The sequence below is a fragment of the Anoplopoma fimbria genome, chromosome 16 (assembly GCF_027596085.1).
Source record: "Anoplopoma fimbria isolate UVic2021 breed Golden Eagle Sablefish chromosome 16, Afim_UVic_2022, whole genome shotgun sequence".
Classification (NCBI taxonomy): domain Eukaryota; kingdom Metazoa; phylum Chordata; class Actinopteri; order Perciformes; family Anoplopomatidae; genus Anoplopoma; species Anoplopoma fimbria.
Window position 1 is genome coordinate 22,967,485 of NC_072464.1, and position 12,138 is coordinate 22,979,622.

Sequence of the window (12,138 nt, forward strand, 5' to 3'; positions counted from 1 at the left end):
TCTGTAGATCATCATCTGATCACTGTTTGAATGATTGACTGTATTGACTCTGTGTTCAGGTCCCAGCAGCTCAGAGATCAGATCTCATAGAGCTGTTGTTCTCTCTCTGGGGCTGCTGAGTGTTTTCCTGCTGGCTGGACTCGTCGGTCTCGGTGTCCACTGTGAGTCTGATCTTATTTTGTGAAGATTATTTTGAGATTTTCATGAGCGTTATCATGCTCTGAAAAATGTTTTACCCAAATGTCTATTTGCCATCCTGGCTTCTCTATAACACTCTCCTTTTCTTGACTTTTGTAATTTTTTTACATTTGCTTGTTAAATCTCTGGCTGATCAAGAGCATCACCTTTTTTAATTTGATACTAAACCATGTTTGAGTTCAGGTTGCTGGTTGCCATGCCAACATTTCTTCAGTGTCATTATCTTTGCTGAGAAAACATGATGGGATGCTACAACAGTGTTTGGATTTGACATATCTTGACTCAGTGCGTGGATCAGCTGCAGATCTCTCCACTATCAAAGCCAACCTGACCGAGCGTCTCCGGGTCATGGATGACAAGCTGTCCTCCGTGTCCGAAGAGAGAGACCAGCTGAACGACGAACTCACTAAAGTGACCAAAGTGATGGAGAGACTTCAGCGTTTGTGCCAACAGAGTGAGTGCTTGTCTGTGTGGGTTCTGCTGGTCATGAACCTTGAACATATGACACTGTTATATCAGCTCTATAAACATTTACAGTCTGTTTTCCCTGTCCAAATAACTTTATTTAAACATGACTGTATTAATGCACAATTCACATCTTCCAAGTTTTGGTAGCATCTATTTTAAGGCTAAAAGCCTGAATTTTAGTCCAATTTAAATGTGGCCTCTGCCACTGTGTGAAGTTATAACAGTTGTATGCAACAGTTAAATTATAACTTCCAATGTGAACAGACTTTTTTCGCTTCAGCTGTTCCTTAAAAAACATCAAAAAGTTCTAAATTTGAAAGACTTTCATTTCCGTAAAACATTCTGAACGACTTAACACTTTCATGCATGAATTATGACAACCTCAGTCAGGATTTGTTTACCAAGTGTTTTTATTGCTCTTTAGGCATGAAAAACAAGATTTGAACTTTAAAAGAGAACTTTTTCAAGAGATTTTTACATGTCCACTCAGGTGGACAGCATGCGTTTTGGTTTTCAACTGAAGAAATATGTATTTAACAAACAAATTAATACAAGTATATATAAAGGTGTGAAAACTATAAAATAATATATGTATATAGAAAGAAAATGTGCAGACTATCTTTTATGATAAAAAATAAAAAATAATCACCCAGGGCACAAAGCCACAAGACACTGCATGCAGATGTACTTGGTTCTTCGTGTGCATGCAGCATCATGGCATCTGTTCGCATTGTTTGCTTCAGTGAGCTGGGGCCAGTGGTTTCCAGAGCCAAACCTGATCTCAGGGGGAGCCTTGGATGTGCAACTATGTCATCAAAACCCATGCATATACAAGAAAACAACATTTGAATAGCTGTCCACTGTAGTGATCTCTTTGCAAGAAAGGGTTAAAGACAATATGAGTAACTGTGAGAAACATTCTGTGCAATATTGAAGTGATAGAAAGGGTTAGGACCATATAAATATTTACTGTATATATCAAATGTTTTATTTATTTAGTTTATGATAATTATTCTTGCTTTGTTTTCTTATTCTGTGTTACATGTTTAAAACTGTCAAATGTAAACATCCTAGGGAATTTCAGGTCACACTATTTTTGATTTTCAGGATTCTTTTTTTATATTGCCTTCCCTTTTGTTCCAATGTAATAAAGAAATAATGCTGTAAGTATTTAGCCATTTGATCCAATAAGTATTTGGTCTGGTAGTCGTGTGCAAGGAGTCGCTACACTACAGACAGAGTTAATTATTGTTATATGCACATCAACTACAGATAAGTAGTTGCTTGTAATGAAAATTTTGGATTTCAGGATCCCTACAACAATACTCATTTAATATATATGAAAAGAAAACCATGCAAAAAATAAGTAGTAAAAGTAAAGTAAAAGTGTGAATCGAAGTCATAAAATTGCACAAAAGTTAAAAAATAGGGATAAATTCTTACATACCAAAATATATAAATATATTTGTGGTAAAAAGTAATTGGAAAATGATTAGTGTGTTATGTAAACATGAATGTAATATATTTTTATGCGTACTGAGAAGCAATGAATATCATATACAAAGATTTAAACAGTAATTAAAGAAGTGTCATAATGATGCGCTTCAGAACTCAAGAGATCAGCGGTCTAAGCAGGAAGTCAATAAAAACCAACAACCACTAACTTCTTCATTTTGAGGGTGTGGGTCTTGTGTGACCCTGAATGTATTTTGTTTGCTCGACTTTTACAGAGAAAACGTGTCCTGCAGGATGGAGGATGTTCAGTTGTTCCTGTTATCTTCTCTCTGAAGAGTCTGCTTCCTGGGATGAGAGCAGACAAGACTGCAGAGACAAAGGATCAGATCTGGTGATCGTAGACACGCTTGAAGAGCAGGTAGTGTGAAATTCTATATTTATATATATATATATTTTTTTTTTTTCCAGGTAACAACTTCTAGGTTTGACAAAGCCAATTCTGAAGTGTCTTAAATATGCATTCTCTCTAATGACCATCAGGGGGCGACTTTTTCAATACAGCATGATGTTCATTTAGTAAATTATGATCCATTTAGAGTCAAACAGACCATAAAGCAGGGTATGATTTAGGGCGGAGCTACCATGTGATTGACAGGTCTCTACCACTGTGATGTCCAGTCTGGGAGTTGTCCGTGTGCTCGTCTTACAACTTAAACCCTATCACACAGTGTTTTCAGTTCATCAAAGTAAACTGTAACATTTCTTTTGCCTAAATATGTTTTATTAGCTCCACCCTCTTGTGTCACTTCTTGTTGCAAAAAACAAAATGGCGACAGACAAAGGTACATATCGTAAAGACTGTAAAGCCCTCTGAGACAAATTTGAGTATTTTTCTTTCATGCTAATTAATTCATATACTCATACTACATTTTGGAGGAAAATATTGTACTTTAAAAGAAAACAGAAGAAGGTCATTTATTGTAAAACTGTAGTTGCTTTGCACATTATTAATGCAAAACTGAATAAATAAATAAACCATCATATAAAAATAATTGTAATAATAATATTAATATAGTGGTATATTATATTATTCTAAAATGGGCCTTTTTTTCAAAATGAATACGTTTGCTTTTGTTACTTTAAGTATATTTTGATTCTAATTCTTTTGTACTTTTACTTGAAATATTAAATTCAGGATTTTATTGAAACATAGTATTTTTACACTCTACTATTTCTACTTTTACTTTTACCACTGACCATGCCTGATCCTTTTTCTCACCCTGCACTTTTTTTATTGTACATGTTCTTTTTATTTTGGAAAGAATTTTCACTTTTTTATTTTATGGATATTCATGCCCTCCCATCTTGGTTTTTTTCCTACTCTGTATATAAACTGGATATGTATTCCATACAGATGTGGATATATGATTCTGATTCAACATTAACTATGTATCAGCTGTATTGATAATAACATCACATATTTTGGAGCGAATACAATTTGGATGTGAATTATTATGATTGTTCAGATGAATCCTTGCATTGGCAATATGTAATAAAACTTAAACATAAATACAGACTTTCTGTCCTTTGATCTTTTACAGGAATTTCTCACGAGCCTCATCAGGAAAAGCAGTTGGATTGGTTTAAGTGACAGAGACAACGAGGGCACCTGGACATGGATTGATGGAACTCCACTGACTGACACTGAGAAGTAAGACACACAACAAATGTTCTTGATCATATGCAACTAATGCTGCACTTTATCAGGTTTATTTATTGTACAGCTGTCTAAATAATTATTATGAAAATCAGACCGAACTGAATCTCCAACATTGTATTGCAAGATTTGCTGCACCAAGTGGAAAAATAAACTAATTTGGTTGGAAGCTAAAGATCCACATTTTTATTTCACTAGAAAGAATTTAAGCTGCATCAAATTGCTTTTCTCGGCCACTTCGGTGAAGTAAACAATTCCTGTGAAAATTCACCAGCTTTATCACCTCCTAGGTACTGGAATGAACCACCTAATAACGGTGGAGGACATCCACAGTGGGGTGCACAGGACTGTGTTCAAATAGTAGTTCGCAGGAACCCTCGAGGAAACTGGAATGATATGTGGTGTGATAAATCCCGGCAATGGATCTGTGAAAAACTGGCTTAGTATTTGAAATATTACATCTGTTAAAAGTTATTGTGAACATGCAAAAGGCCTTAAATGATCTCATGGCGTGTGTGATGTATATAGAGGGAAGGAGGCATGTAAATGCTTGGTGGTCGGATATCGAGTTCTCAGTATGGTTTTCTTGCCATAATCAGCTGCTTTTTACCGGGAAAATGAACCGCAGGAGGCCGGGATCTTTAGCATGTATCTGTATACATGTGCTGATGACTATCGTATGCAAATAAACCAAGCTGCACATTATACTGAATAGATACTATAATGAAGCTTGACCCTGAAATAAACTTATGAGGATAATAAAGTTGACTTAAGCTGTTTTCTTTCACATTTTCTCATTGAATTTAGAGGACTTAAACATTTTCTCACATTGACCAATACACTTAGCTAGAATGAACCCCTCCTCAAATTTCCCTCTAACTATGTAACAGTCCACCTAACAAATAACATGTATACTGCATATTTATTTCCATGTAATTGAAAATGACTTCAGTACATTACCATTTATGGACTTGCTCTCAAACTGTTCCTGTTTGGTGTGTCAGATGATTGCCTTTAAGTAAGCTATGTTTATCACTTGTTTCTTCCTCTAATGTTAAACTTCAGAGTTACTGTCCCTGCTGGAAGTTTCCCCCAATTTCAATTCAATTCAATTCAGTTTATTTTGTATAGCCCAGAATCACAAATTACAAATTTGCCTCAGAGGGCTTTACAATCTGTGCACATGCGACATCCTCTGTCCTTCCCTCAGATCGGCACAGGAAAAACTCCCCTAAAAACCCCTTTAACAGGGAGAAAAAAGGAAGAAACCTCTGGGAGAACGACAGAGGAGGGATCCTTCTCCCAGGATGGACAGAATGCAATAGATGTCATGTGTACAGAATGAACAGCATAACAGAGATACAACACATTCAATGTATATGACATAAATGATTCATATAATAAGACTACTTATAATAACAGGAGCAATTATTATAGTAGAATTATAGCCATGAAAATAGGGATAGTAATGTGACTAATATTAATAATCGAAGTAGCAGTGGGTGTCAGTCAGCTCACAGCAGGAGGCACGACTACGGTCCAGGTACCACAACGATTCATGGAAACCTGCAGAACGAGAAAGCAAAAGGGCTTCAGGGTGGAAGTAAAGCTAAAATGCTTAATGGTACAGGTAATAGTAATAGTAATGTGACTAGTAATAATAATGGTGGTAGCAGTCGGTGTCAGCAGGGCCGTAGCAGGATGCACGACCACGGTCCAGGTACAGCCACGATTTATAGAAGCCTGCGAAGCGAGAAAGCACAAAGACTCCAGGGTAGAAGCAAGTCAATAAGCGTAATAGTACAGGCAATAATAATAGTAATGTGACTAATAATGATAGTGGTAGTAGTAGTGGGTGTCAGCAGGGCCTCAGTAGGTGGCACGATGACAGTCCAAATATAACCCCGATTCCTGGGAACCTGCGAGGCGAGAAAGCACAAGAACTCCGGGGAAGAAGCAAAATCAGTAATGTGCATAAATAGGAGATTAATACATAAAGATGGAGGGAAAGAAGAGGAGAGAGGAGCTCAGCGTATCCTAGGTAGTCCCCGGCTGTCTAGGCATATAGCAGCATATCTAGGGGCTGGGCCAAGGCCAACCTGAACCAGCCCTAACTATAAGCGCTATCAAAAAGGAAGGTCTTAAGCCTGCTCTTAAAAGTGGTGAGTGTGTCTGCCCCCGGACTGAAACTGGAACCTGGTTCCACAGAAGAGGAGCCTGATAACTGAAGGCTCTGGCTCCCATCCTACTTTTATATACCCTAGGAACCACAAGTAACCCTGCATTGATTGAGCGCAGCTCTCTAGTTGGGTAATATGGAACTATAAGTTCCTTAAGATAAGACGGTGCCTGGCCAGTTAGAGCTTTGTAGGTAAGTAAAATAATTTTAAATTCTATTCTTGATTTAACAGGGAGCCAGTGCAGAGAAGCTAATACCGGAGTAACATGATCTCTTTTCTTAGTTTTTGTTAGAACACGTGCTGCAGCATTCTGGATCAACTGTAAAGATCTAAGAGACCTATTAGAGCAGCCTGATAATAAGGAGTTACAGTAATCTAGTCTAGAGGTAACAAATGCATGAACTAGTTTTTCTGCATCGCTTTGAGACAGGATTTGCCTGATTTTCGCAATGTTACGTAAATGAAAAAAGGCTGTCCTTGAGATCTGTTTTATATAAGAGTTAAAAGACAGATCCTGATCAAAGATAACTCCAAGGTTCTTAACGGTAGTGCTGGATGCCAGAGCAATGCCATCTAGAGAAACTATATCGTTAGATAATTGATTTCGAAAGTGATCTGGGCCTAGTAGGATAACTTCTGTTTTTTCAGAGTTTAACATTAAGAAGTTACAGGTCATCCAGGTTTTTATGTCCGTAAGACATGCTTGAAGTTTAGAGAACTGGTTAGTTTCGTCTGGCTTAATTGATAGATATAACTGGGTATCATCTGCATAACAATGAAAGTTTACTGAGTGTTTTCTGATAATATTCCCCAAGGGAAGCATATATAAGGTAAATAAAATAGGTCCAAGAACAGACCCCTGTGGAACTCCGTGACTAACCCTGGTTTTCATCGAGCTTTCATTGTTTACATATACAAACTGAGATCGGTCTGATGAATACGACTTAAACCAGCTAAGTGCGGTTCCTTTAATGCCTATTAGATGCTCCAATCTCTGTAATAGGATTTGGTGATCAATGGTATCAAATGCAGCACTAAGGTCTAGCAATACAAGTACAGAGACAAGTCCTTTGTCTGAAACTATTAGAAGGTCATTGGTAATTTTCACCAGTGCTGTCTCTGTGCTATGATTCACTCTAAATCCTGACTGAAAATCCTCAAATAAACTATTGTTATGCATGAAGTGACAGAGCTGATTTGCTACTGCTTTCTCAAGGATCTTGGAGAGGAACAGAAGGTTAGATATAGGTCTATAGTTAGCCAACACCTCTGGATCTAGAGTAGGTTTCTTAAGAAGAGGTTTAATTACAGCTAGTTTGAAGGCCTGTGGTACACGGCCCGTTAGTAAAGACAGATTGATAATTTCTAATAAAGAATTGCTAATTAAAGGTAAAACTTCCTTAAGCAGCCTAGTCGGAATCGGGTCTAAGAGACAGGTGGAAGGTTTAGACTTAGAAATAGTTAAAGTCAATTGTTGAAGGTCGATGGGAGAAAAGCCATCTAAATATATTTCAGGTTCTACAGCTGTGGATCGATCGGTACTGGTTGAGGGCAGTAGATTATACATTTTTTCTCTAATAGTTAGAATCTTATCATTAAAGAAGTTCATGAAGTCACTACTACTGAGGTTTATAGGAATACACGGCTCAACAGAGCTGTGACTCTCTGTCAGCCTGGCTACAGTGCTGAAGAGAACCCTAGGGTTGTTCTTATTTTTCTCTATTAATGCTGAATAATAGGCTGCTCTAGCATTACGGAGTGCCTTCTTATATATTTTAAGACTGTCTCGCCAGACTAACCGCGCTTCATCCACATTGGTGGAACGCCATATCCTTTCAAGTTTTCGCGATATTTGCTTTAAATCGCGGGTTTGAGGATTATACCATGGAGCAAACCTCCTTTCTTTTATTAGCTTCTTTTTTAGAGGAGCTATAGAGTCTAGTGTCATTCGCAGTGAGCATGCAGCACTATCAACAAGATGGTCAACCTGAGACGGACTAAAGTTAGCGTAGGAGTCCTCTGTTATATTGAGCAATGGTACTGAATAAAACCCTGAAGAAATCGCTTCTTTAAATTTAGCTACAGCATCATCAGAGAGACATCTAGTGTAGAAACTTTTGCCTAACGGCGTACACTCTGGTAGAACAAATTCAAAGGTTATTAGATAATGGTCCGATAAAAGAGAGTTCTGTTGAGAGACAATTACATTTTCTATTTCAATACCATATACCAGAACAAGGTCGAGGGTATGGTTAAAAGAGTGAGTCGGTTTATGTACACACTGACAGAAGCCAATAGAATCTAGTAATGAACTAAACGCAGTACTAAGGCTATCATTATACACATCCACATGAATATTAAAATCCCCTACAATAATAACTTTATCTGTCTTAAGGACTAAACTAGATAAAAACTCTGAGAATTCAGATAGGAATTCAGAATACGCACCTGGTGCACGATACACTATAACAAATAAAATTGACTTTAATGCTTTCCCGCTCGGGTTTGAAAGACTAAGAACAAGGCTTTCAAATGAGTAGTAATTTAATTTAGGTTTAGGGTTTATTAATAGGCTTGAGTCAAAGATAGCTGCTACTCCACCTCCTCGGCCTGTGCCTCGAGGAATATGAGTATTAATATAACGTGGAGGAGTTGATTCATTAAGGCTAACGTACTCTTCATGACACAGCCAGGTTTCAGTAAGACAAAATAAATCAATATGATTATCTGATATTAAATCATTTACAAGTACACCCTTAGATGACAGAGATCTAATATTTAAGAGTCCACATTTAATTGTCCTGTTTTGATGCACTGTTGCATTGGTTGCCTTAACTTTTATTAAGTTATTTTGTATAACTCCTCTTCTGTTGACTTTAAATAATTGAAGTGGCCGTGGGGCAGACACAGTCTCTCTAGGGTTTTGGGTGGTAACTGGGTGGGTAATTGCTCCAAAGGAAGCGCAGAGAAGTGTGAAAGACTGCGACTCTGCTTCTGCTTCCTGGTCAATTCATGTTCCCGCTGGGCCACAGCAACCCCCTGTTCCAGCTGAGTCAGATCCAGAATTCCAGTCTCCAGAGCCACAGGCACCAGGGTTTCTGTCACGATCTTGGTTTTGATTTAGTTGGTTTCCTGTTTTATTTTGAAATTCTCAGCCTCTTTTGTCCTGTGGTAGTTGGACTCATATTCTCGGTGGTTTTCCCATCTTTTCTCTGTGGATCACCTGTGTTGTATCAGTCTTGTCAGCCTGCTCTGTTCCCTTTCTTAGCCACTCCAGTCAGGCTTCCTCACACAGAAAGACACTGTTTGCATCTCTGGGATGTGAATACACACCTGCAATTACCACATATGACCAAAGGTGCCGCCAAAGAGAGCAAAACAGATATTCAAAATTGTAACTTGCTGTTTGTCAGTTAAATACTTTTCTTTTAACCTTCAGCAGAAGAGCAAAGTACGATTTCACAAAATGGCCTTCCTAGTTTCTTTTAGCAGAGACATCAAAAAATGTATAGCAACCACCAACCAATAAGCTCTTTTTTGAGGTTTTGTTACCTTGTAACTCACCAAGGTAAAATACCCTATAGGTTTTCTTTTCTTTGCTGGATTTTTCCAACACAGACCAAGTTCCAGAGATGTTTGAAAGTTTTAATTTTACTTGCATGACTTTGCATTTCATGGTAAATGAAATTTGAGGTAATAAAGAATGAAAAGTAGTACTTTATTTTCATTTATCAGAGACTCAGGTGTCCCGGTAGTTTTTAAATTTGTGCATTCCTTTATTTGCTTTGGTTTAGATGTTATCAAAAGCCAGAAATGCATTTTTGAATCCCAATCAAACAGAACTTGAGACTTTTAGTGTGCATGTGTTCATGTGACTGCCGGTTACAGTCCGTGTCGGTCGGGGGATGAAGAATTGATTTAGCACCTCTTAAAGTCATGACTTCCTCTTTTTCTGATATGAATAATAACCAACAAGAGTTTCATCATTTTCATGGAGTTTGTGCTGCAGAGCTCACCCTCTAGGAAATAGCTGGCATCCTCGAGAGCGATGGAGGAAATCTATGCCAACGTTGAATATGCCCAACCTGTCGACTCAAACCCTTTGACCAATCAGACAGGTGAGAATGTGAACAGATGAATATACTTTATTATATTTATGTGTTCCCTGGTCTTCACTGTGTTCAGGTCCCAGCAGCTCAAATAGCAATTTTGTTTGTATTTTTGGTTTCAACTTTACTGATTTTTTATTATATATTTTATCACAATGTCGCCATGCTACATAGCTCTGTTCACACATTACTGTATTCCCAGTTTTTTGTAGATTCATGTTAATTTTTAGTTTTTATTTCACAATATCATTGACAATGTAAATGTATGTTTACCATGCCAATAAAGCCCCTTTTGTAATGGATAACATTTAATAGAATAAAAGGATAGCAGACATATATTGATAGATATGGTGTGTCTGACAGTATTGTGGGAGAGGATCATCATAGAAACTATTTTTACCACAACTCTGAAACTTGTGACTTCCTCAGAGGGTAAAACATTTAGACACGTTCATCATTTAATAGCTGGCCATCTTTTTAGCGATGGAGGAAATCTACGTCAACACTGAATATGAAAAATCTCAAGTTTCCTCAAGACCTTCAAGAACTCACACAGGTAAGAATGTTGAGTCTGTAGATCATCATCTGATCACTGTTTGAATGATTGACTGTATTGACTCTGTGTTCAGGTCCCAGCAGCTCAGAGATCAGATCTCATAGAGCTGTTGTTCTCTCTCTGGGGCTGCTGAGTGTTTTCCTGCTGGCTGGACTCGTTGGAATCGGTGTCCACTGTGAGTCTGATCTTTATCCAAATTCTAACCTGAAATTTTAACTCAAATTAAAGAAATTTAAATTTTCTTAAATGTTGTTTTTAAATATGCAAATAAAACTTTATCTTATTGGGTCTTTTAGTGAATTTAGGAAAAGATCTACAGACGTAAATATAAAAAAAAATGACAAGCTCTCCTCCGTGTCCAAAGAGAGAGACCTGCTGAACACCAGCCTCAGTTAAATGACCAAAGAGATGGAGAGACTTCAGCATTCATGCAGTCAGAGTGAATGCTTGTCTGTGTGGGTTCTGCTGGGTCATCCACCTTGAATATATGACACTTTTATATCAGCTCTGTAAACTACATTCAACATTACTGAAAGATGAATGTATTAATGCAAAAGGCACCTTTTCCAGGTCTTGGTTGCATCTATTTTTATAGCTAAGAGCCAGAGTTTTTTTATTTTTTATTTATTATTCCTGTTTTGTTTTCTCATTTGTTACAGGTTTTAAATAAATCTAACCAAAACTCATTTTTCAAGTTACGCAATTTTCCAGGCTTCTTTGCTGACTTATAATATTTTATTTATTTAGATTATTTAGATTATTAAGAATTTGCAGTTATTCTTGTTTTGTTTCCTTATTGTTTGTTACATGAATGAAACTATCTAATCTATCTAAATTTTCCCCGCTGCGGGACTAATAAAGGATTATCTTATCTTATCTTATCTTAAATGTAAATGTCTTGAGGTTTTTCAGATTCAATAATTTTTCTTTCCAGTTTTCTTTTTTTTTTATGTTGCTATCCTTTTTGATTTTATCTGAGGTAGAAATATGTCTGTAAGTAATTAGTCATTTGATCAAATATTGTTCTGATAGTCGAGTGCAGGAGTCACTTCACTACACACCCTTTAAATAAGGAAGCATGAGGAGTTATTTATATTTATAGGCACAACTACAGAGAAGCAGTCCTGAAAAAAACTGAAATGTCAAGCTTCCTACAACGATTCTCCCCTTCCTCACTGAGGAGACGGCGCAGGTGCTCATCCAGGCTCTGGTCATCTCCCGCCTGGACTACTGCAACTCACTACTTGCCGGAGCCCCGGCGTCGGCCATCAGACCTCTGGAGCTCGTCCAGAAAGCTGCAGCACGTCTGGTGTTCAATCGCCCCAAGTTCTCCCACACAACTTCCCTTCTCCGTTCTCTACAATGGCTCCCTGTAAGAGCTCGCATCCAGTTTAAGACTCTGGTGCTAGCCTACAGGGCAGTGAAAGGAACAGCTCCTTCCTATCTCCAGACCTT

The 12,138-nt window shown here is 37.6% G+C and overlaps 1 protein-coding gene and 1 long non-coding RNA gene across 2 annotated transcripts; both read left to right on the forward strand.

Annotated features, from left to right (window-relative positions):
• The first annotated feature begins 503 nt into the window (after positions 1–503).
• LOC129104993 (CD209 antigen-like protein A) lies at positions 504–3,836 on the forward strand. The gene is made up of 3 exons (XM_054615855.1): positions 504–652; positions 2,397–2,539; positions 3,723–3,836. Exons 1-3 carry the CDS (start codon positions 547–549, stop codon positions 3,834–3,836), a joined length of 363 nt encoding a protein of 120 aa, XP_054471830.1. The 5' UTR covers positions 504–546.
• Positions 3,837–10,043: 6,207 nt separating this feature from the next.
• Positions 10,044–10,837, forward strand: LOC129105042 (uncharacterized). Its single transcript, XR_008531806.1, has 3 exons — positions 10,044–10,136; positions 10,609–10,683; positions 10,757–10,837. It is a non-coding gene; the product is annotated as an uncharacterized LOC129105042 (long non-coding RNA).
• The last annotated feature ends 1,301 nt before the right edge of the window (positions 10,838–12,138 follow it).